The 21618-nt window shown below is 33.6% G+C and overlaps 2 protein-coding genes and 1 pseudogene across 2 annotated transcripts in view; 2 read left to right on the top strand and 1 right to left on the bottom strand.

Annotated features, from left to right (window-relative positions):
* The first annotated feature begins 301 nt into the window (after positions 1–301).
* On the top strand, positions 302–3287 carry LOC125815968 (cytochrome P450 704C1-like; annotated as a pseudogene).
* A 1826-nt stretch (positions 3288–5113) lies between these two features.
* The window catches only part of LOC125815966 (cytochrome P450 704C1-like), a 29909-nt gene continuing 13404 nt past the window's right edge, over positions 5114–21618 (top strand). Inside the window, exons 1-5 of the mRNA XM_049495545.1 lie at positions 5114–5276; positions 16121–16259; positions 16559–16774; positions 16859–17149; positions 17225–17256. Coding sequence (XP_049351502.1) covers positions 5116–5276; positions 16121–16259; positions 16559–16774; positions 16859–17149; positions 17225–17256 — 839 coding nt within the window. The 5' untranslated portion in view covers positions 5114–5115. The remainder of the gene's footprint in view (positions 5277–16120; positions 16260–16558; positions 16775–16858; positions 17150–17224; positions 17257–21618) is intronic.
* LOC125815971 (13S globulin seed storage protein 2-like) lies at positions 12591–13918 on the bottom strand. The gene is given in 4 exon segments (XM_049495548.1): positions 12591–12750; positions 12821–12890; positions 12893–13546; positions 13659–13918. Coding segments are annotated over 4 exon segments (1086 nt in total). The 5' UTR covers positions 13861–13918.

Raw genomic sequence — 21618 nt, 5'->3', positions numbered from 1 at the left:
AGACAAACATGACATGAAATCATTTTGGCATTTTGTTTCAGACTTATCCTTTATCAAAAGGACCAACAGTCTGATGATCTCATGATATTTGAAGGGGAAAGAAAGGGAAAAGACAAACAGGAAGTAAGACTGAGACAGAAGAGCTTATCTAAATTGCTGATGCACAGAATAGAACAAGATTGCTGATGCACAGAAAGTTGTAAAAACCAAAAAATAATATTGATGATGAAGATGAAGATGAATTAAGTCAAAAGAGCGTATTTTAGCGATAACATTATAAGCCAAAAATATGCACTAGGACATGGCAGTGGTTTCGATGGATATTCTTCATAGCTCCATTATCTCCATAATAGCCACCATTCTCTCACTTCTCTTTTGTGGATTCATATTTCATCTTCTAACCAAAAAAGTAAATGGAAAAAAAAGATACCATCCAATTGGTGGCACCATTTTCAATCAGCTCATCAACTTCCACAGGTTACACCATTACATGACTGATCTTGCTGGCAAGTACAAGACTTACAGGTTAATCAGCCCTTTTAGGAATGAGATTTATACTTCTGACCCTGCTAACGTTGAGTACATTCTCAAAACAAACTTTGACAACTATGGCAAGGTAGGGTATGTTCTTGAAATCCCAGATAACCCTTTTTATGTAGGAACTGATTGATTCTTGAATGCCTTATTAGTAACTGTTATTCAATCTGTATTCAAAAGAACAACAAACAGTAACCAAAAAAAATAATAATTGAATATGATAAAACTTGAGCCCACTGTCACATTAAATAATTCAAAGTTTCTTATTTCATGTTGTGGACAGATATATACAATAGGGCTACAGTTACTGTTTGATAAAAGAGAATTTTATAAATCTGCATATTTTGGTAAATAGATGTTATAGTAGTACTAAATCTTGGGTAAATTCAAAGTATTTGGAGTTGGAAAATTGGAAACTAGTGGCGTTTCCTTCCTGTTGTATGGTCAAACTATCTAGTTGTAGTTCATTGAGGCTCTTTTCTCTTCTTCTTAAGGTCAGTTTAGACTGGGGGTTGTGATGAATTGGATCTTATTTCAAGTATCTAAATGAATCCCTGGATCTGTCTCAATTCCCAAATAAGTAGCAGCTGGCTATACGAATCTCCCAACTGGTGTGACAAAATGGTAGAATGATTTTCTGATTCCCACTTCAAATAATCTGCAGGGTTGGTATAATTACAGCATTCTTAAAGACCTGTTTGGGGATGATATTTTCACAGTTGATGGGGATAAGTGTAAGGGGCAGAGGAAGTTGTCGAGCCATGAGTTCTCCACGAGGGTCTTGAGGGATTTCAGCAGTGTGGTCTTTAGAAAAAATGTTGCAAAGCTAGCTCACGTATTGTCTGAAGCTGCCAATTCCAACACAACAGTTGACATTCAAGTAAATTCCATGACTCGACTACATTAAACAACCCTTTTATGTTTTCACCAGACAACTGAGCCTAGTTTGTCAATGTAGGATTTATTCATGAAATCAACTCAAGATTCTATATTCAGAGTTGCCTGTGGAGTTGAGCTAGACAGCATGTGTGGTTCAAATGAAGAGAGCAAAAAATTTGGCGATGCATTTGACAATGCTAATGCAATGACAACTTGGAGATATGTTGATGTCTTCTGGAAGATTAAAAGAGCTCTCAATATCAGAGTAGAAGCCAAGTTAAGGGACAATATAAGAACTGTTGATGCATTTGTTTATAAGCTGATCCAGAGAAAAACTGAGCAGATGACTATACCAGAAGCTGAATTATCTGTAGGTTAATCGTCTTACAGCTACTTCTTTTACTTATGCAGATAGATTCTTAGATATTATGATATTTTTCCAGTTGCAGTGGAAGAAAGAAGACATTTTGTCAAGGTTTCTGCATATATCTGGTACAAATCCAAAGTATTTGCGCGATATAATATTGAACTTCATAATAGCAGGCAAAGATACAACAGCAATTACCCTTTCTTGGTTCATCTATGTGCTATGCAAGCATCCTCATGTACAGGAGAAAGTAGCACAAGAGATTAAAGAATCAACAACCGAGAAAGAAATGCAACAGATATAACAGATTTTGCTGCCAATGTGAGTGAAGATGCCCTAGAAAAGATGCAATGTCTTCATGCAGCACTGACAGAGACTATTAGGCTCTATCCTGCAATTCCAATGGTAATAAACAACTTCTTTTATCGTACATCAGTGGCTAAGTAGATGTATGTGTTAAATTTGACAAGATTCAAAGATGAATTAATGTGAAGATTTGGTAGTTAGGAAGATAATTCTTCATTGGTACAAAAGTCAAGATAACATCTTTTGTAGGTGAAATTTAGGTGAACTATAAAATGGTTTCACAAGGTAAATCTTGACATTTTGACACATTGTGATGTCATGGATGACATCAATAGGAAGAATTCACTCATATAAATAGGTAGTTCCTAATTCATTTGTAACACACCTCTCACTTGCCTTCTCATCTTCGAAGGCATTTGATCTTCTTTCTCTCTTGTAGTATTTCACTTGTACTCTTTTGGAGTGAAATAAATATTGGTTGGTTGTGTCCGAGGAGTAGGCAAAAGAAAATAAAAGTTTGCCGAACCTCGTTAATTCCTAGTGTTCTTTCTATTGTTGTCTCATCTACTATTTATTAACTACCTTTAGATATAGCAGTTGTGATTTCATTACTCTCTATATATTCGGCTTCCGCAACAGTATGCTTTATGTTGTTATTTTTGGTTTTCCCTTTAAGGCAGGATCCAAAATATGCTTTTCGGATGACACCTTACCAGATGGATTCAATGTGAACAAAGGAGACATGGTTTCTTACCTACCATATGCAATGGGAAGAATGAAATTCATATGGGGTGATGATGCAGAAGAATATAAACCAGAGAGATGGCTTGATCACGATGGTTTCTTCAGGCATGAGAGCCCCTTCAAATTTACTGCTTTCCAGGTTAGTCAAATCTTTTTTTTAGCTTTAATTATCATTTTTTTAAGTCTTGAACGCAAGTCTGTACTTATTTGCCTAGTGCCTAAATACTGGCACATTAACCAATTAGCTAAGCACATTCTTTTGCTGATAAAACAGGCAGGGCCGAGGATCTGCTTGGTGAAGCAGTTTGCTTATAGGCAGATGAAAATATTCTCGGCTGTGTTGTTACATTACTTTGTTTTTAAGTTGAGTAATGACAAGAACACGGTCAACTATAGGACAATGATTAGTCTTCAGATCGACGGGGGACTCCATGTTGATGTCTTTCATAGATAGGGCCACTAGAAAGAGTATAAATTAAACTGTATATTAGTATCAGTCCAACTATGCATCAAATGTAATTCCATGACATCTGTATCCAAAATAAGCCTTTCAAATAACATCAACCGGGCGATTGAAATAAGGTTTGTAATCTAAGGAAGGTTTCATTGTTATTCAATTCATATTTTCCTTGTTTTACCTTCCTCCCTTATGTTTTCACGCCATGCAAGTTTCACAGATCAAAGTTGCTTGAGCGTTAACTTATCTCATCGCAGTTTACTGTTCATGAGTAATAACAGCCATCTGAAACTAACAGTATTTCTATGCAAAATCTGGTGAGTGGAACTGTTAAGATTCGGAAAAGGGAATAAGTTCAGAATAAAAATTAACAATAAACATAAACTACTTCAAAGGAGGAGATAATAATGAAGACAAATGGATGCTGAGCTAAGTGACACTAAAGTGAATTAGCATATAAAAATTTACCCCTTTGCATTTGTTAAAGGATGATTGTTGGAGTCTATATTCACTTGTTGTTTGAAGATAGTGAAAAGCAGTTGGAAAATCCCGTTGGACAGGTCGTGGTTTTTCCTCCCTTGAGCAAGGAGGTTTCCACGTAAAAATCTTTGTTCTTATTCTGTACTTTAGTTTTTACTGCATTAAAGTGTGACAAGGACCTGGTCCTGTGGCGTGTGATGGACCGTATAAGTTATCACTAGGGCTGCATAAAACACATCGCACAAACATGGCTTAGAAATAATATTGGATACTTTATGCGCTTAGCAGCTGCCTGACTCACAGGGAACGTAACATCAGCAATTTGCAATGCCTCTTAAATTGGATTTGCCTTTGCTGTTTTATGTCCTGCCAAACAGGCTATAAAGCAGATGATACCCTATAAAACATATGGATTAGAAACATTGTATACTTTAATTTTGACGGCTTAGAAGCTGCCTAACTCACAGGGAGCGGGAGCCAAACCTATATACATTCATGGGGGACCATATCTTGAAGATGAATTGAATGAGTTAATAACTCATATGGTCATTCAACGGTAGATAATTTGCGATAGTTGAATGACCATATAAGTTAGTCACTCTGAATTAAATCAAAATGACTTTCTGATTTTCATTTCCATGATAGTTGCAAAGTTGATAATCTAACTCGGGGTGTGTGAGGTACAGAGGAAAACATTTTTCCGAAGTCAAAATGTTTGAAGAATATTTTCTCTAGTAAAACAAGTTCGCTAAAAGTAAGGAAAAGGATTTCCTAGTGAAAGTAGGGAAAACAAGTTCCACAAGTGACATTCCACATTTATTATATCCAACCCACATTTAATGAAGAAATGGCCATTCATATACAATAACATGAATTTAATCAATGTTGAATTACTTGTTGCAACTCCGTAGCTTCTCCATTTGTTTTGACATAGCGAATTGCTAGAGTTTGAAAGAACTTGTCTAGTTTGTGAAGGGCATAAATGTCCACCTATAAAAACATTTCGTCTTTCAATTTTTAAATTTGAATGTAGCTAAAACCAAAGGATATAGTAAGAAACTCACTTATTTTCTTGTAAAACATATTCCTTCGTATCAAAAATACACACTGAAATATTTTATCAAAAAATTTGACTTACCAAACATGGAAAAATTGAAAAACATTTTATACAAAATATTTTCCTCCTTACGAAACTTACCCTTAGTCTTTGTTTTTTATGACATGGTCCCTAATGGATTAATTATCTAAGCATTAGATGGAACAGCTTCTACTCAATCCCATGAAGTATAAAAATGATACGTTATAAGCCAAATATGCACAAGGACACAGCAGTAGTTTAATTTCCATGGAAATTCTTCATAGTTCCATTATGTCCATAACAGCCACCATTGTCTCATTTCTCTTTTGTGGATTCATAGTTCATCTTCTGACCAGAAAACTACATGACAAAGGGAGATACCATCCAATCGGTGGCACCATTTTCAATCAGCTCATCAACTTCCACAGGTTGCACTGTTACATGACTGATCTTGCTGGCAAGTACAAGACTTACAGATTATAATTAGCCCTTTCAGGAATGAGATTTATACTTGTGACCCTGCTAACGTTGAGTACATTCTCAAAACAAACTTTGACAACTATGGCAAGGTACATCATTTTCTTGAACTTCATTTTATGTTGTAATTTGATTGATTCTGAAAAGCCCCATTATAATTTTTGTCTTTGTTAGAGCGCGTTGGAGTTCCATATTTGTTGGAGAAAGAACTGGTGGTTTTCTTATATGGAATTGGAAATTTTTTCACTCATGAGCTAGTTTTTGGGATTGAGTTAGACCCAAGAATCATATCTTAACATGGTATTAGAGTCAGGTCCATCTTGTTTTAGGCTCCAATTAGGCTTGGGCATGAAGGGGTTGTTAGAGTAGGTTAGAATTCCATATTGGTTTGGGAATAGATTAGTGGTCTACTTATATGGACTTGTGCAATACTCTCCTCATGAACTATCTTATTTCCAGCATCTGAATGAATCGCAGAATCTGTTAGTCTATCAATAAATTACCATGCCTTAACTCTCAAATAAGTTGCAGACGGCTACAAGATACTCCCAATAGATGTAACAGAGTGATTTTCGGGTTGCCAACTTGAGTTTTTCGAATAATCTGCAGGGATGGCATAGTTACAGCATCCTAAAGGACCTGTTAGGGGATGGAATTTTCACAGTTGATGGTGATAAGTGGAGGGAGCAGAGGAAGTTGTCGAGTCACGAGTTCTCCACAAGGGTCTTGAGGGATTTTAGCAGTGTGGTTTTCAGAAAAAATGCAGCCAAGTTTGCCCATATATTGTCTGAACTTGTCAAATCCAACAAGATAGTGGACATTCAAGTAAGTACTTGTCCACGAATTGACTTCATAGAAGGATTGCTTTTTTACCAGACTAGTAATCCTGGTTTTATCGATGTAGGATCTGTTCATGAAAGCAACTATAGATTCCGTATTCAGGGTTGCCTTTGGAGTTGAGCTAGACAGCATGTGTGGTTCAAATGAACAAGGCAAAAACTTCATTGCTGCATTTGACGATGCAAGTGCAATGACACTTTGGGGATATGTTGATATCTTGTGGAAGATTAAAAGATTTCTCAATATCGGATCAGAAGCCAAGTTAAAAGAACATATAAAAAGTGTTGATGCATTTGTTTATAAACTGATCCATAGAAAAACTGAGCAGATGAGTACTCCAGAAGCTGATTTATCTGTAAGCGAATCGCCTTATATATACTATTTTTATTAATGCAAATAGATTCTTAGACATTATAGTCTTTTGCCAGTTGCAGTGGAAGAAAGAAGACATTTTGTCAAGGTTTCTGCAAATAACTGGAACAGATGAAAAGTTTTTGCGTGATTTAATATTGAACTTCATAATAGCAGGCAGAGATACAAAGCATTATATATGTTACAAATGATTAACTATGTATCAATTTGTTCAACGAATTATTAAAAAAAATTAGTTACCAAATATCATGTCCAAAAAAATTTGAACAGTGAATGGACAATGAGGAGTTATGAAGGGTCCATGTATCCAAGAAGCAGCTACAGAAACTAAGTGGAGTTGAATTTTTTCTGCAAATTCAATTGCTGCTTTCTCTGTCAATGTCTTGCAGGTTGAATAACATGGCAAAAGTGGCTTTGCAAATTTGATGAAATTAACATCACTCCAAGAGCTTTCATCTACTATATCTAAGCCTTTTATCATTAATTATAACAGCAGTAGCACTAGAAGTATATACGACTCGCTTAACTGTCTTTGAATCAACACAATCGCCAATGTTGCTGTAATGACACTTTTTACCTTCGTTTCGTTCACATCTTCTTCTTCTTCTTCCATATCCATTGGCTGAGCTACGTGGAAAACTCCCACACATCCTTCAATTGCTGCAGTAAAACTTTGTGGTTTGTTCATATCAGCATTGAAAATTTGAAGTCTCTCTGATGCACCTTCTAGTTTTGTCAGGTACTTAATATCTCTCTTCCTATCTGAAAAATAGAGTATTTTCAGTTTTGACTAAATTTAGCTATTGATAAACTATATGATATTTGAAAATTGAAGTTAATATATTAATTAACCCGGATGAGATCGAATCGTCATGTTTACAGAATAACCATGTTGAAGAAGCCTCATAATGAGCCATGATCCAAGAAATCCTGTTCCTCCTGTTACACATACTCTGCCCATTTCTTTGCTTTCCATCTCTTTTCCTCTCCTCTAAAATTTAAGTGAAACTGTTGGAGATAATAAGAGGCTGCATTCACCACTCTTGTAAAACAAGATAAGAAAGAGGAGAATGGACTCCTTACAGACAAGTTGGGCCAGCTATTTATTGGCCTCGTTTGATTTGATATTGGAATTGACAACTCACGAGTTTTACACAACTATAAAAAGTAAAAAAAATAATTGTATATATGGTAAAGAATAAAATCATCCAGAATTAGAGTAAATACATTAATTATGTTTTACTTTTTTTTTCCAGCAATTACGTGTATAAATAGTGGTAGAAATCTGTACATTGATCATAAGAAAATACAGAAAAAATTTGCATACATTCTGTCCTATATTTCTACAGAAACTAATGATAAATTAACACGTTTTATACAATTGGACTTGTCTAAAATTTCTATACCATTTAATGAGAAAACCTACCAAAACTTAGTTAATTGCATTTTAAAAATAAAATCTTATGAAAAAAAAAATGATTATTCACGTATCTTGAAATATTATTATTACTTAGAAGTCACGTTATTCATATTTATTTTTTTGATGTGTAAGAAATTCAATTAAAATATATGAACAAATTATAATTGTAGATTTGATTTTCGAATTAGTTTAAGTGTGTTGGTTCAAAGGTACTATCAACTGTGATTTGTGGTTTAGGGAAATGACATAAATTCACCTTGAAGTTGCTGCGAAAAGTCAGTTAAAATGCTTAAACTATTGAGACGACATATTACACACCTATGCTACTCAAACTTGAATTTAATACCACCATCAAAGCTGACTTGGAAATAAAATTAAACACAAAATAAATATTGATAACATAAATATCCAAAATAAGACTATCAAATAACATGGAAATGAAGTTAATTTGTTATCTATGGGATGTATCATTGTTACCCATTCACATTTTCCTTCCCAAGTTTGAAGTTGGAGTAGGAAAAATTACATGATCTCTAAGCTTTAATTGTTGCTCTTTTTCAGCTTCCACCATCAAACATCCATGAGAATTACCCTTAAATTTGAATGTTCATAATATCCTTTAACAAATAAGTAAATTATTGATTCATGACTTTTAAATTTGAAGTTCCTTAACAGTAATACATGAGAACGAGAAAAGCAGAACAAATTGTAATTATTTGACAAAATACCCAAATTTCTCAAATACTTGAAAAAAGTAGTATTTGAGTCAAATAAACTCACAATAGATCACAAATGTACTATTCTCTTTGTCAAATAATTTTTGTTCATTATTGAATTTGCACATTTGTTAAGAAACTATAAATATAAGGATGATTTTACTACATCATCTTTTGAATATAATTAATACAATATCTTAAAAAATGTAATAGAGAAATGACTATAATTAATGAGGTACTAAGTGTAAATTTATTCATTGATTTCATAAAGTGGACAAGTATTGTTGGACATTCCAAAATAATATAGCGGACAACTATTATTGAACGGAGCGAATATTTGCTCAGCTTAACATACTTTCCATTTTCTAATAATAGAAAGGTACAATCCCTACGTTTGCACAGCCCCCGCTAAATTCTTGCTTGCCCACTTCCTCAAGGCTCAAATAATAGCCAACGTGGGGTTGCTTCTTCCGGAAAGTAAGTTAGCGATAGGTGTGTGCAAAGATAGAATCGAAAAAATGGTTACTTCCTTCATTTTAATTTATGTGACATTTTTTGGATTTTGAGATTCAATTTAGTCTATCTTTGACGGTAAAGTTTTCATATATCTTTTAAATTTTTTGAATTGTTAATTATTGTGACTTATAAATTTTCTACATAGTTTACAAATATATAAATTCATTTCAAAAAATTTGAAGATTGCATGCGCAAATTTTCAGTCAAACTTAAACTGTTTGACTCTAGAAAAATGAAAAGTATCATATAAATTGGGACAAATGGGGTATTATTTAATGTTATTGGGTTTTTGGGTGCATGGGTTTTTAATGATTTTATTAAAATAAACTATCGAGTTATCAATTCGATTTTGATTTGGGTTTTTAAATATTGGATTATTGAATAAAGTGATAACCCCTTAAGACTGTAATAATTTTTGTTGTTGCCCTTCATATATAAGTATTAAATATTAATATCAGTACTTTACTAGTTACCGTAACTTTGCCCTTAGCCTTCAATTCACATTATTATTTGTGTTGTACTTGTATAATTTTTTTCATGTTAGTTACTATTGTTACTATTTTTATGAGAATTATGTAAAGTTACAATATTATCCTATCGCGTCAAATTATTGGAGAAATCATTTATTTGTTTTATGAGAACTTTCTTATTGGTTAAATCGAAAATCGAACTGTTAAGAATCAAAAACCTGATTAATCAAAAACCGATAAAAAATATCTTATCAGTTTAGTTGTTGATTTAGCATATTTAAAAATTGAAAATCGATAAACCAAACCAATAATAAATAAAATCGAACCTAATTGATGGTAGCACAAAACCAAAAAAATGAAAACATAAAATTCAACTATTTTAACCGACTAATTCCTTTTTATATTTCAAAGTCGTAGTCAGACGGCCTCTATAAATAGAACGACTGCCCGCCTCTGAATAATGTAACAATATTTAGTTCAAAACTGTTCTGTGGTATTATTATATATTTTGAAAATACATCGATGGATTTAATATTGGCATCGAAAAAGTAGATAAAAAAATTTCCTCTTCTTAGCCAAAAAAAACTTGCTGCTGGATTATTTCCTCTTCGGCCTCTTGCGTTTGTTTGTCAAGGTACGTATAACATATATGGTCCTGGACAATCTTCTCCAGTTAATTATTGCTATAACATAATCATTTATATAATTCTCACACATGTGAATGCATTGTTGGACTGATATCATCAAAAGATCCAAAAGAAGAAGTTAGTCCCTCCATTCCATAATAATTGATCACTTTCCATTTTATACCGTGCTTAAGAAATCATAAATAAAATGATCAATTTGACTAATTTACTCTTTATCCATATTGATGAATATCAAGATAATTTAAGATGACATAGGACATACAAAATGTATAAGTACTCCAAAAAGGATGAGAGCAATAGTACAAAGGAGTAATTAAGTATTTAATGAACTCTTTGGAAAGATAAATTCCAGGAGCTTTAATTTTGTTTAACCTTCCAAAAGAAATTATGGAAACATTAAGCATGATGATGATATTAACTAAAGGGGTAAAATGAGAAAAAAAATAATTAATTTTATCTTGATTTAGTAAGTGATCAAGTAAGTTGGGACTAGTGGTGGCAAATGGGTGGGTTGGGTCAAATTTGGGCTGGTTGAAAATGGATCAACATAAAATAGGTAATAATTCAACCCGCCCATATTTGATATGGTAAAAATGGATTGGATAACAAATAGGTTGGGTAAAATACTAGTTTACACATATTTTCATGAGTAAATAGTACTCTACTTAAGAATTCAACATGGAGAAAATATTTTAGTCTTTTTTTAGATGAAAAATGTTGAAAATGTTTCATTTAGTTTTATTGTATCATAAAAGTCGAAAAATTATCCTATAACTTTCAATATAAAATAAATTTATGTAATAACAAGGGGAAAATATTTTTAATTTCAAAGTAAATGAATATTTGCATTTTAGGACTAAAAAATGATTAATGCACTTTAAGCAATGTCAATTCTAATACATAATTTACTTATTTTACACTATTATTTATTATCCAATATAAAATTAAACAAATAAAAAAATAATTATAATTAACAAAAGAAATGTACATTTAAAATATATATTTTTGGAGGGCTAAAGACTTCATATTTTTAATTATAGAGAAAAATAATTAGTTCTATAGAAGAACATAAAAAGGAAGATAATTTACAATATTTTTAGTGATATCATGAATTTTGAGTGAAAAAAAGTTAGAAGCTTAACTCATTTGGTTAATCCATATTTTACCCATATTTTTATGAGTTGAATATGGGTATCAATCCATATTTTATCCTTGTACCCATTAAAATATGGATGAATTGGGCGGGTTACCAAAATATGGCCTCATTTTGCCAGCACTAGTTGGGACAAGTATTTTTAGAAAGGTGATCAGTTCATATGGGACAGAGGGAGTATAAAATTACAAAAAAGGGATATTCTACTGGTTACCATGAAAGAAGCGTCATGGTGGTACAATGTTGGAGAGTCTAAACTCGAAATAATTTTCTTAGGAGAATATGATGATGAATACACACCTGGAGAATACTGTGGTTTCTTCTTAACTGGATTCATCGGTATTATAAATGGATTCTCTAATGAAATTATAGCTAAATCTTTTCACATGAACAAATGTCCGAGAAATGGATATACACAAATCTGCCATTCTATTACTTTTGTATTGAATAAAAATATTACTTTTGATTTACTCGATCAACTCAGAGTATCCTTTTTTTTTTAAAACAGATTTAAATGAATTCGTTAGTTTCATAAGCCAACTTCAATAATATATTTGACCTATACTAAAATGTTGACTTCTTTATAATGAGTTTAGTTTAGATAAAAGGTCATTTTTGGGCAAATAGAGGTACCACATTACTTTTACTTTACTTATGACCATATTATATTATATAGATATAGATATAGATATATTAACAATGTAAAAATGTGAAATGTGTCTCAATTATTAATGCTTATCGATCATAAAAATGTGAAATATGTCTCAAGGACACTAATTTAACAAGATGTAACCATGAACTAACCACCAAATTCATTTCCTTTTTATTCTTAAGATGAAGAAGACATTCATATAACATACACATACTGGCACACAGCAGCATATAAGCTTGCGCGCATTCAGAAAAAGCTAAAACAAAAGCTGCTTACATTTAGAGTCGTCACTAAGGGCTAAGCCCGTTAGGCCGGCCTGACCGAACTCATGATTTAACAGAGCTGGGCTAGCTATGACAACTCTAACAGAAGTAGAATAGTGTAGATCTACTTCATCATCCATTTTATTTTCAAGCATGAAATTATTATACTTGTTAAACATAGGTATACATCTCAAATGTCTAACAAGTAACTATTACTTAAATAGTTGAAGGTGGGGCAATCACTGCACCCTTAGCAATCTTGGATTTGAAGTGCTCAGTCAAATCTGGAGTCATATTTAGAGAGGCCTCTAAAACTGATGGAGATATTGCTTCCCAAATTGATTTTTTCCCACCTGATAATTCTCCATATACTTGCCTGCAAATATATATATACATTATATTTTAAATGAACTATAGCATCAATTATCGTAAATAATAGTACTTACTTTGATGACGTTATGACGGAGAAGAACTCCATTCCTCCTTCATCAGCTTCTACAACAAATGGAAAGAATTTGGAACAAAAAACAACCCACCTTCTTCCACTTTAGTATCCAACACAACCTTACGTAAAGGTCCCACAATTTGAACACGTCCACTTCCTTTCGTAACATAACTCAATTGAACGGATAAATCCGCTGTAAAAATGGGACCAAATAAAGCACCACTTTCCAAAACTACGTGATTCGCGCTTAATCCAACGTCTCCTAGCAATGGTAAATTCCTACAAGTTACCGCAGATAAGACTCCACCATTTTTTACCTCAACACAAGGTTTAGCACTATCCAAGTTAAAAACCAACTTGTGTTTCACTTTGTTGCATGGGTGTGGCATTTTTGTGCCTTCATTGATCTTAATTAAAAGATTAGTTTTACTTTGGTCTTTTATAAGTTTTTCAGATTCAGTTTTGGTCATGTGAAAAGATTTAGCTATGAATTCATTAGAGAATCCATTTAGAGTGCCGATGAATCCAGCTAAGCAGAAACCGCAGTATTCTCCAGGTGTGTATTCGTCATCATATTCTCCTAAGAAAATTATTTTGAATTCAGAGTCGCCATCATTGTACCACCATGACACTGTTTTCAAGGTAAGTGGTAGGGCATCCCCTTTTTGTAATTTTATAACTTCTTCTTTTGAATCTTCCGGTGATATCAATCCAACAATGCATTCACCTGTAAAAATTATACTAATTAATAAGAAAGGATTGTCCAAGACGATATAATTAAGTGTGACTCCAATAACTACTATGTATGTCGAGATAATATCTCAAATAGTCATACGTACCTTCACAAACATAACCAATTTTTGAGGAAACAGAATAGTAAGGTTGAGAAAAACCATGAGGGTGCAGAAGTAATAATCCAGCAGCAAGTTTTTTTTGGCTAAGAAGAGGAAATTGACTATTTGACCAACCGTAATATCCACCAACTCCTTCAACTTCCATCATTGTTTTATCTGCTTTTTTCGATGCCAATATTAAATCCATCGTCCCAAATTACACAAACTCCAACTATATTTTACCAATAAAACACTTTCAAGGTGAATATATATATATATATATATTGTTCAATGCTCATATATTCTTCAGAGGCTGACTCGTTCTATTTATAGAGACAACAGACCACTACTTTGAAATATAACAATTAATATTAGTCCGTTAAAAGATATTCTTTTTGTTTCTAATTACTTGTTCACTTTTGAATTGACACACCTATTAAGAAAAAATAAGTGACATAGTGAATTTATCATTTTACCCCTACTAATTATAAAGTACTAGATGAATTAAAACTTAAGATTTTCAAGCAGTTTTACCTTTTTCAAAGTAGTTAATTTAGAGTATAATAGGTAAAAAAAATTTGTCTTTTCTTAATTTGTCAAAATGGACAAGTAATTAGGGATAACTAAAAAAAAAGTGGACAAGTAATTAGGGACAGAGGGAGTACGTGGAATGTATCAAAATGCTCTTTAATTTTGTGATTTTAAACATGACAGTGGAAAGTTAGAATTAAAGACTTATCAAATTAAAAAAAAAAAGAAGACATAATACATAAATATGTCATTTAATTTTAGCTTCAACTAACATCTATACCATCCAATTTTGGATGTATTCAAATACACTTAAATTATATAAAGTCAAATAAATAGATACACATTCTACGTGGTAAATTAGAGTATAACAGTCTGTTTGGTAAATGTATTAATATAGATAGATCGATTATACATAATGAATTGAAATTAAAATTTTGTGATCATCTGATGTAAAGTTTAGGTTATTAGAGAAACAATGAATTGAAATCAAAATTTTGAACAACATTTTAGTGGCACTTTAATCCGCCTTTCACAAGAACAGAAGATTGATCTATTAGAGAATTCATTGACTACCATCTTGCATCACCTAAATCTATTAGAATTTTAATTGAGAAAAGGATTTGATATACTCTTTAACTTTGCGATTTAGAGCTGATGTATTCCTCATTAAAAAAGAGGCTCACATATATTTCTACTATTACACAAATAGTCCAAATATATCTTTTTCCGCTAACAAAAGTGAAATGTGATTTGATTTTTTAAAAATAAAATTGATATAAGGGTATATTTGATCCTTATCACAAAATTCATGGGATATTTGATCATTCTTACACATGAGTATTTTTTTACTCTTTTTTATTCAACGACTAATTTGAGTTTTAAATAGAGCAACTATAATTATCATCAGTAATTATAGTTTGCCTAATTACAGTTCATAGCTATAATTAAAGAGAGGAGAGAAGCACCGGGATTAGGAAAGAGCAAGAAGAAACGTTAGCAAGATTTGAGAGATAGAGAGGAGATATGATATACGTAAACAGGTTATATTTAGAGAGAGGAGAAAGTCGAGGGAGATTTGGGAGAAAGAAGAAAGATACTAAATATAGGTTGTATTCGACGTATAAATAAATAAAATCTTATACATACAAGTTAAAACACTAGTATTCATCCATTTCATACGCTCTTGTACGCTCATTTAGCATGATTATCAAGTTGAGGGATTAATGCACTGAATGGCTATAATTATTAACGAAGTATATATAATTCAGTTAAAATAAACATAACAGATCATAAATCATGGCTAAAGTTAGGAATGTGGAAAATTTGTAGCTCATTGTAGGGTGGCCATAGCCCACATTGATATAATGAGCACATAATTTGATTTACGAGGAGTTTGACTTTGATTAATCTCACGTTTGGCTATTATTATTTGAGGGATTAATTTGATTTATAGAGGAGTTTGACTTTTTGTTAATTTATTTCCATACAGAAGCAAGATCAACCTCGCTATTGGCAATTATTGGAGGGAATTGAGCCAACCTATAATATCACGTTCAAGAGGTTCAAAATCAATATATAGTCATAAAAATTCTTTAAAATAGGAATTCGGTGAACCCCCTAACTACCTCTAGGTCTGCCCCTGTTTGTAGCCCAAACAGATAAGCTTTTAAATACTCTTCTTTTTAATTAATTTAAAAAGAATGTCTTTCTTTTTTTGTCACTATTTAATTTGAACAAAATATTTTGATACGTTATGTGTATCTACCGGTAATAAACACACCATCAAATTGAAACGGGGAGTAAGTTATGTACATAACAGCCACCATTATCTCAATTATTGTGTTCATACTTCATTTTCTGATCAAAAAATTACATGGAAAAAAGAGATACCATCCAATTGGTGGCACCGTTTTCAATCTGCTTATCAACTTCCATAGAGTGCACCATTACATGACTGATCTTGCTGGCAAGTACAAGACTTACAGATTGAGTAGCCCTTTCAAGAATAGGATTTTTACTTCTGACCCTGCTAACGTCGAATACATTCTTAAAACAAACTTTGAAAACTATGGCAAGGTACACCATTTTGATCTTGACATCCCCAAATTATATGTTGTTATTTGATTGATTTAGTAATATTTACATTTGTTGTTAGAATGGTTTAGAGTCCACTTTGGTTACGGAATGAACTGGTGATCTACTTATATGTATATGGGCAATACTCTCATTGCAAGGTCAAGGTATATCAGTAAATTACGATGCCTCAACTCCTACATAAGTTGCAACCGGCTAGCTATATGGATGTCTCAATAGATGTAACAAAATGGTGTAACGATTTTCGGATTGCCAAACTTGAGTTTCCAAATTTTCTGCAGGGAGGGTATAATTACTACATCCTAAAGGACTTGTTAGGGGATGGAATTTTCACAGTTGATGGTGATAAGTGGCGGGAGCAGAGGAAGTTGTCAAGCCATGACTTCTCCACAAGGGTCTTGAGGGATTTTAGCAGTGTGGTATTCAGAAAAAATGCAGCAAAGTTTGCCCATATATTGACTGAAGCAGTCGAATCCAACATGATAGTAGACATTCAAGTAAGTCAATGAATCGAGTCGACTTCACAGAATGGTACCTTGTTTATTCTTACCAGATGTGTAATCCTAGTTTTATCAATGTAGGATCTATTCATGAAAGCATCTCTAGATTCTATATTCAGAGTTGCCTTTGGAGTTGAGCTAGACAGCATGTGTGGTTCAAATGAACAAGGCAAAAAATTTAGCGATGCATTTGATGATGCAAGTGCATTGATACTTCGGAGATATGTTGATATTTTATGGAAGATTAAAAGATCTCTCAATATCGGAACAGAAGCCAAGTTAAAGAAAAATATAACAACTGTCGATGTGTTTATTTATAAGTTGATCCAGAGAAAAACTGAGGAGATGAGTAAACCGGAAGCTGATTTATCTGTAAGCGAATCGCCTTATAGCTGCTACTTTTACTAATGCAGATAGATGCGTATATATAATAAAATGTTCTGCCAGTTGCAGTGGAAGAAAGAAGACATTTTGTCAAGGTTTCTGAAAATAACTGGTACAGATCCAAAGTATTTGCGTGATATAATATTAAACTTCATAATAGCAGGCAAAGATACAACAGCAACCACCCTTTCTTGGTTCATATATGTGCTTTGCAAGTACCCTCATGTACAGGAAAAAATAGCACAAGAGATTAAAGAATCAGTAACTCATGAGAAAGAAAATGCAACAGACGTAACGGATTTTGCTTCTAATGTGAGTGAAGATGCCCTTGAAAAGATGCAATATCTTCATGCAGCATTGACAGAGACTCTTAGGCTCTATCCTGCAGTTCCAGCGGTAATAAAGAACTTCTTTTATCATACAGCTGTGGCCAAATAGATGTATTCTTTAAGTTGTTACTTTTTGTTTTTCCTCTTAGTGCAGGATACAAAACTATGCTTTTCGGATGACACCTTACCAGATGGATTCAGTGTGAACAAAGGGGACACGGTGTCTTACTTACCATATGCAATGGGAAGAATGAAATTAATATGGGGTGATGATGCAGAAGAATATGAACCAGAGAGATGGCTTGATCGCGATGGTTTCTTCAGGCATGAGAACCCCTTCAAATTTACCGCTTTCCAGGTTGGTCAAATCTGTTATCAGTTTTATTGAAGCCTTGGACACGATTCTGTATAATTAGCCTAGTGCCTATATACTATCACATATTCACATTAACTATCTAGCTAAGCACATTCTTTTATTGATAAAACAGGCAGGGCCGAGGATCTGCTTGGGGAAGGAGTTTGCTTATAGACAGATGAAGATATTCTCTGCTGTGTTGTTACATTACTTTGTTTTCAAGTTGAGTGATAACAAGAAGGCTATAAACTACAGGACAATGATTAATCTTCACATTGATGGGGGATTGCATGTCCGTGTCTTTCGTAGATAGGGCAATTAGAAAGAGTTTACATAAATATGTAATAAAGTATATTAGCATCGGTCCAGTTCTGGCCGAATGTTGTTTATGACATCAACATCCTATCAAATAACATTAACCTGGCATGGAAATAAGGTTTTCTATCTATGGGATGTATCATTGTTACACATTCACATTTTCCTTGTTACCCCTTCCCTGACCACACCTTAGGAGAGGAGATGCTAAATCTTCTATTGGTGCCACAAGTCATTGCTTTAGTTGCCTTATAGTTAAGTTACGCCTATATATATGCTTCTTCTTTTTTTATCAAAGCAACACCATTTACTGTTATTAGTTGGCTTGAAATAGTGTCCATTTTATCTTTTCCCCCAATAATCATGTAGACTCTTTGAAGTAAAACGAACTGAAACAGAGTTAACACAAAATCTCCATTAACAAGGAGCTAAGATAGAAGAAGAGAAACTCTCATTGTTTGAGTTCAAAGACTAACTTTTACAATGCTGAAAAGTACTATTTATAGAATCTAACTTCTAATCAAACTAACTAACTAACTTGAAGAATTAGTTGTAACAAACAATATAAAAGGTCTATACTACCCTTGAGCATCTTGGTGAAATAACTAACTCCTTAACTACCTTACACTCATATCTCATCACTCCCCTTCAAGTTAGGTGGGGCAAAAAATATTTAAGACACCTAACTTGGATAAGAGATATTCGTGTTGATACTTTGATAGCCCTTTTGTCAATACATCTGCAGGCTGCTCTTGTGTAGGAAGGTAGTTAACTTTGATCAAACCTTGTTGTAATCTTTCCCTTATAAAATGACAATCGATTTCAATATGTTTTGTCCTCTCATGATATACCGGATTTGCAGCAATCTGTATGGCAGCTTTACTATCACTATACACTTGAACTGGTAGCTGCACGTCAACTTCTATTTCTCTAAGTAATCCAAGTAACCAAATTAACTCTGACACAGTGGAGGCAAGACTCCTATATTCAGCTTCAGCTGAGCTCTTGGAAACTATAGTCTGCTTCTTTGCCTTCCATGACACCAAAGAGTTCCCTACCTTAACCACATATCCTGTTACTGATCTTCTGGTAAGTGGACAAGATGCCCAATCTGCATCACAAAATGCAGTGACTACTTCATCAGAAGAGCTAGGAAACAATAACCCCTGCCCAGGCTGTTTTTTTCAAATATCTCACTACTCTTAAGGCTGCATCCATGTGAGATTTCTTTGGCTGTTGTAGGAACTGACTTAGGTTCTGTGTGCTGAAAGACAAGTCTGGTCTTGTCATGTTCAGATACAACAGTTTTCCAATTAATCTTTGATACATTGTCTGATCTACTAGAGGATCTTCAGGAGCTCCATGACTTTTCTCATGTTCATCATATAGTTTTGAGGTTAGTTTAACATTAACATCAATAGGAGTACCTGCAGGCTTAGCTGCTGACATCCCAACCTCAGCTATAAGTTCCAAAGCATACTTTCTTTGATGCATCAATATCCCTTCTGCTGACCTAGTGAACTCAATGCCCAGAAAATATTTCAATTCACCTAAGTCCTTCATTTTAAAAGCCTGCTGCAATTCCAGTTTTGTCTTCTCTATTAACTTCAAGCTGCTGCCAGTAATCATCATATCATCCACATATACTAACACCACAACAATGCCTGCTTCTGATTTATTGACAAATAAGGAATGATCATATTGACTTTGTTTGAAGTTAAGAGTAGTAAGAGCTTCAGTCAGCTTATGGTTCCACTGCCTTGGAGCCTGTTTGAGCCCATATAATGACTTTGTTAGTCTGCATACTTTCTCCCCTTGACTAACAAAGCCTTGAGGGAGCTTCATATAAATCTCATCATCAAGATCACCCTGCAAGAAGGCATTGAACACATCCATTTGATGAATGTGCCAATGTCTTGAAGCAGCTAAAGACACCACTGTCCTCACAGTCACCATCTTCACAACAGGGGAAAAAGTTTCTTGATAGTCGATACCTTCCAGTTGACTATATCCCTTAGCAACTAGCCTTGCTTTAAACCTTTCTATCTCTCCTGTGGACTTGTATTTAATCTTGTAAACCCACCGACAACCAATAGGTTTCTTTCCTGGTGGTAGCTCAGTTATCTCCCAAGTCTTATTATCTTCAAGGGCTTGAATCTCAGTTTGCATAGCATCTACCCACCTAGTGTCTGTCACAGCCTCTGAATAGGTGGTAGGTTCTCTAACTGAGGATGTAGCAGCAATGTATGATTGATAAGTAGGAGAAAGATGACCATAACTGATATAATTGCACACAGGATACTGCACTTTGGAATGCAATTTGGAGGAAACAAAATCTTTGAGCCATGTAGGAGTATTTTTAGTTCTGGTAGATCTTCTGGGATCAGCTGGTATAACAGCATCTGTGACTGCTGGAACTGGTTCCCCAACTGAATCAGAAACATCTGAAGAAACAATCTCAACATCTGGTAGCACAGATGAGCCTTCAAGACAAGATAGTTCATCATTGATAGAACTAGGTGTTTGGAAAAATTGAGTAGTGGAGGTATCAAATAGAGCAGCTGAATCTGACAGTGGATTTGGAAACAAGGAATGTTTTTCAGACATCTTGATCTGTGAGAAAGGGAATATATCTTCTCTAAATATAACATCTCTGCTAACAAAGAATGATTTAGCAGTAAGATCAAATAAAACATAACCTTTTTGTGTCTCTGAATACCCCATATGAACTGCAGACTTAGATCTGGGCATCATTTTGTCATGTTCAACTAGATTTTTGGAAAGACACAGACATCCAATAGTTCTCAAGTGTGTCAATCTAGGTTTACTTCCATATAATCTTTCATAGGGACTTTGATAATTCAGAACACTACTAGGAACTCTATTAATGAGATATGCTGCAGCTAGAACACAATGCCCCCAATACTTCAATGGAATTTTACCCTGAAACCTCAATGCCCTTGTCACTTCTAGTAAGTGTCTATGTTTCCTCTCAGCTACCCCATTTTGCTGAGGGGTATAAGAACAAGACCTTTGATGAATAATACCCAACTCTTGAAACATTGTAGTACAAACTGAGTTTACAAACTCAGTACCATTGTCAGATCTGATCACCTTGACTTGTGTAGCAAATTGATTCTTAACATACTGCAAAAAAATCTTTAATGCTACACATACATCAAACTTGTGTTTAAGTAAGAAGAGCCAAGTCATTCTGGAAAAATCATCAACAATGGTAAGAAAGTACTTATTGCCATCAAATGTAGCTGTATTGTATGGACCCCAAAGATCAACATGAATCAAATCAAAGCTAGTACAACTTTTGATACTACTAGATGGAAAAGGAAGTCGAGTCTGTTTTGCATAGGGACATACTAAACATTTGGAAACTTTACACATACTATTGATATTCAAATCAAACATCTTAGCTAGTACTACAGATGACACATGTCCAAGCC

Source organism: Solanum verrucosum, unplaced genomic scaffold (assembly GCF_900185275.1).
Source record: "Solanum verrucosum unplaced genomic scaffold, falcon-dt-bn FXZP01000261.1, whole genome shotgun sequence".
Classification (NCBI taxonomy): domain Eukaryota; kingdom Viridiplantae; phylum Streptophyta; class Magnoliopsida; order Solanales; family Solanaceae; genus Solanum; species Solanum verrucosum.
This window is presented reverse-complemented; position numbering and strand designations above follow the sequence as displayed.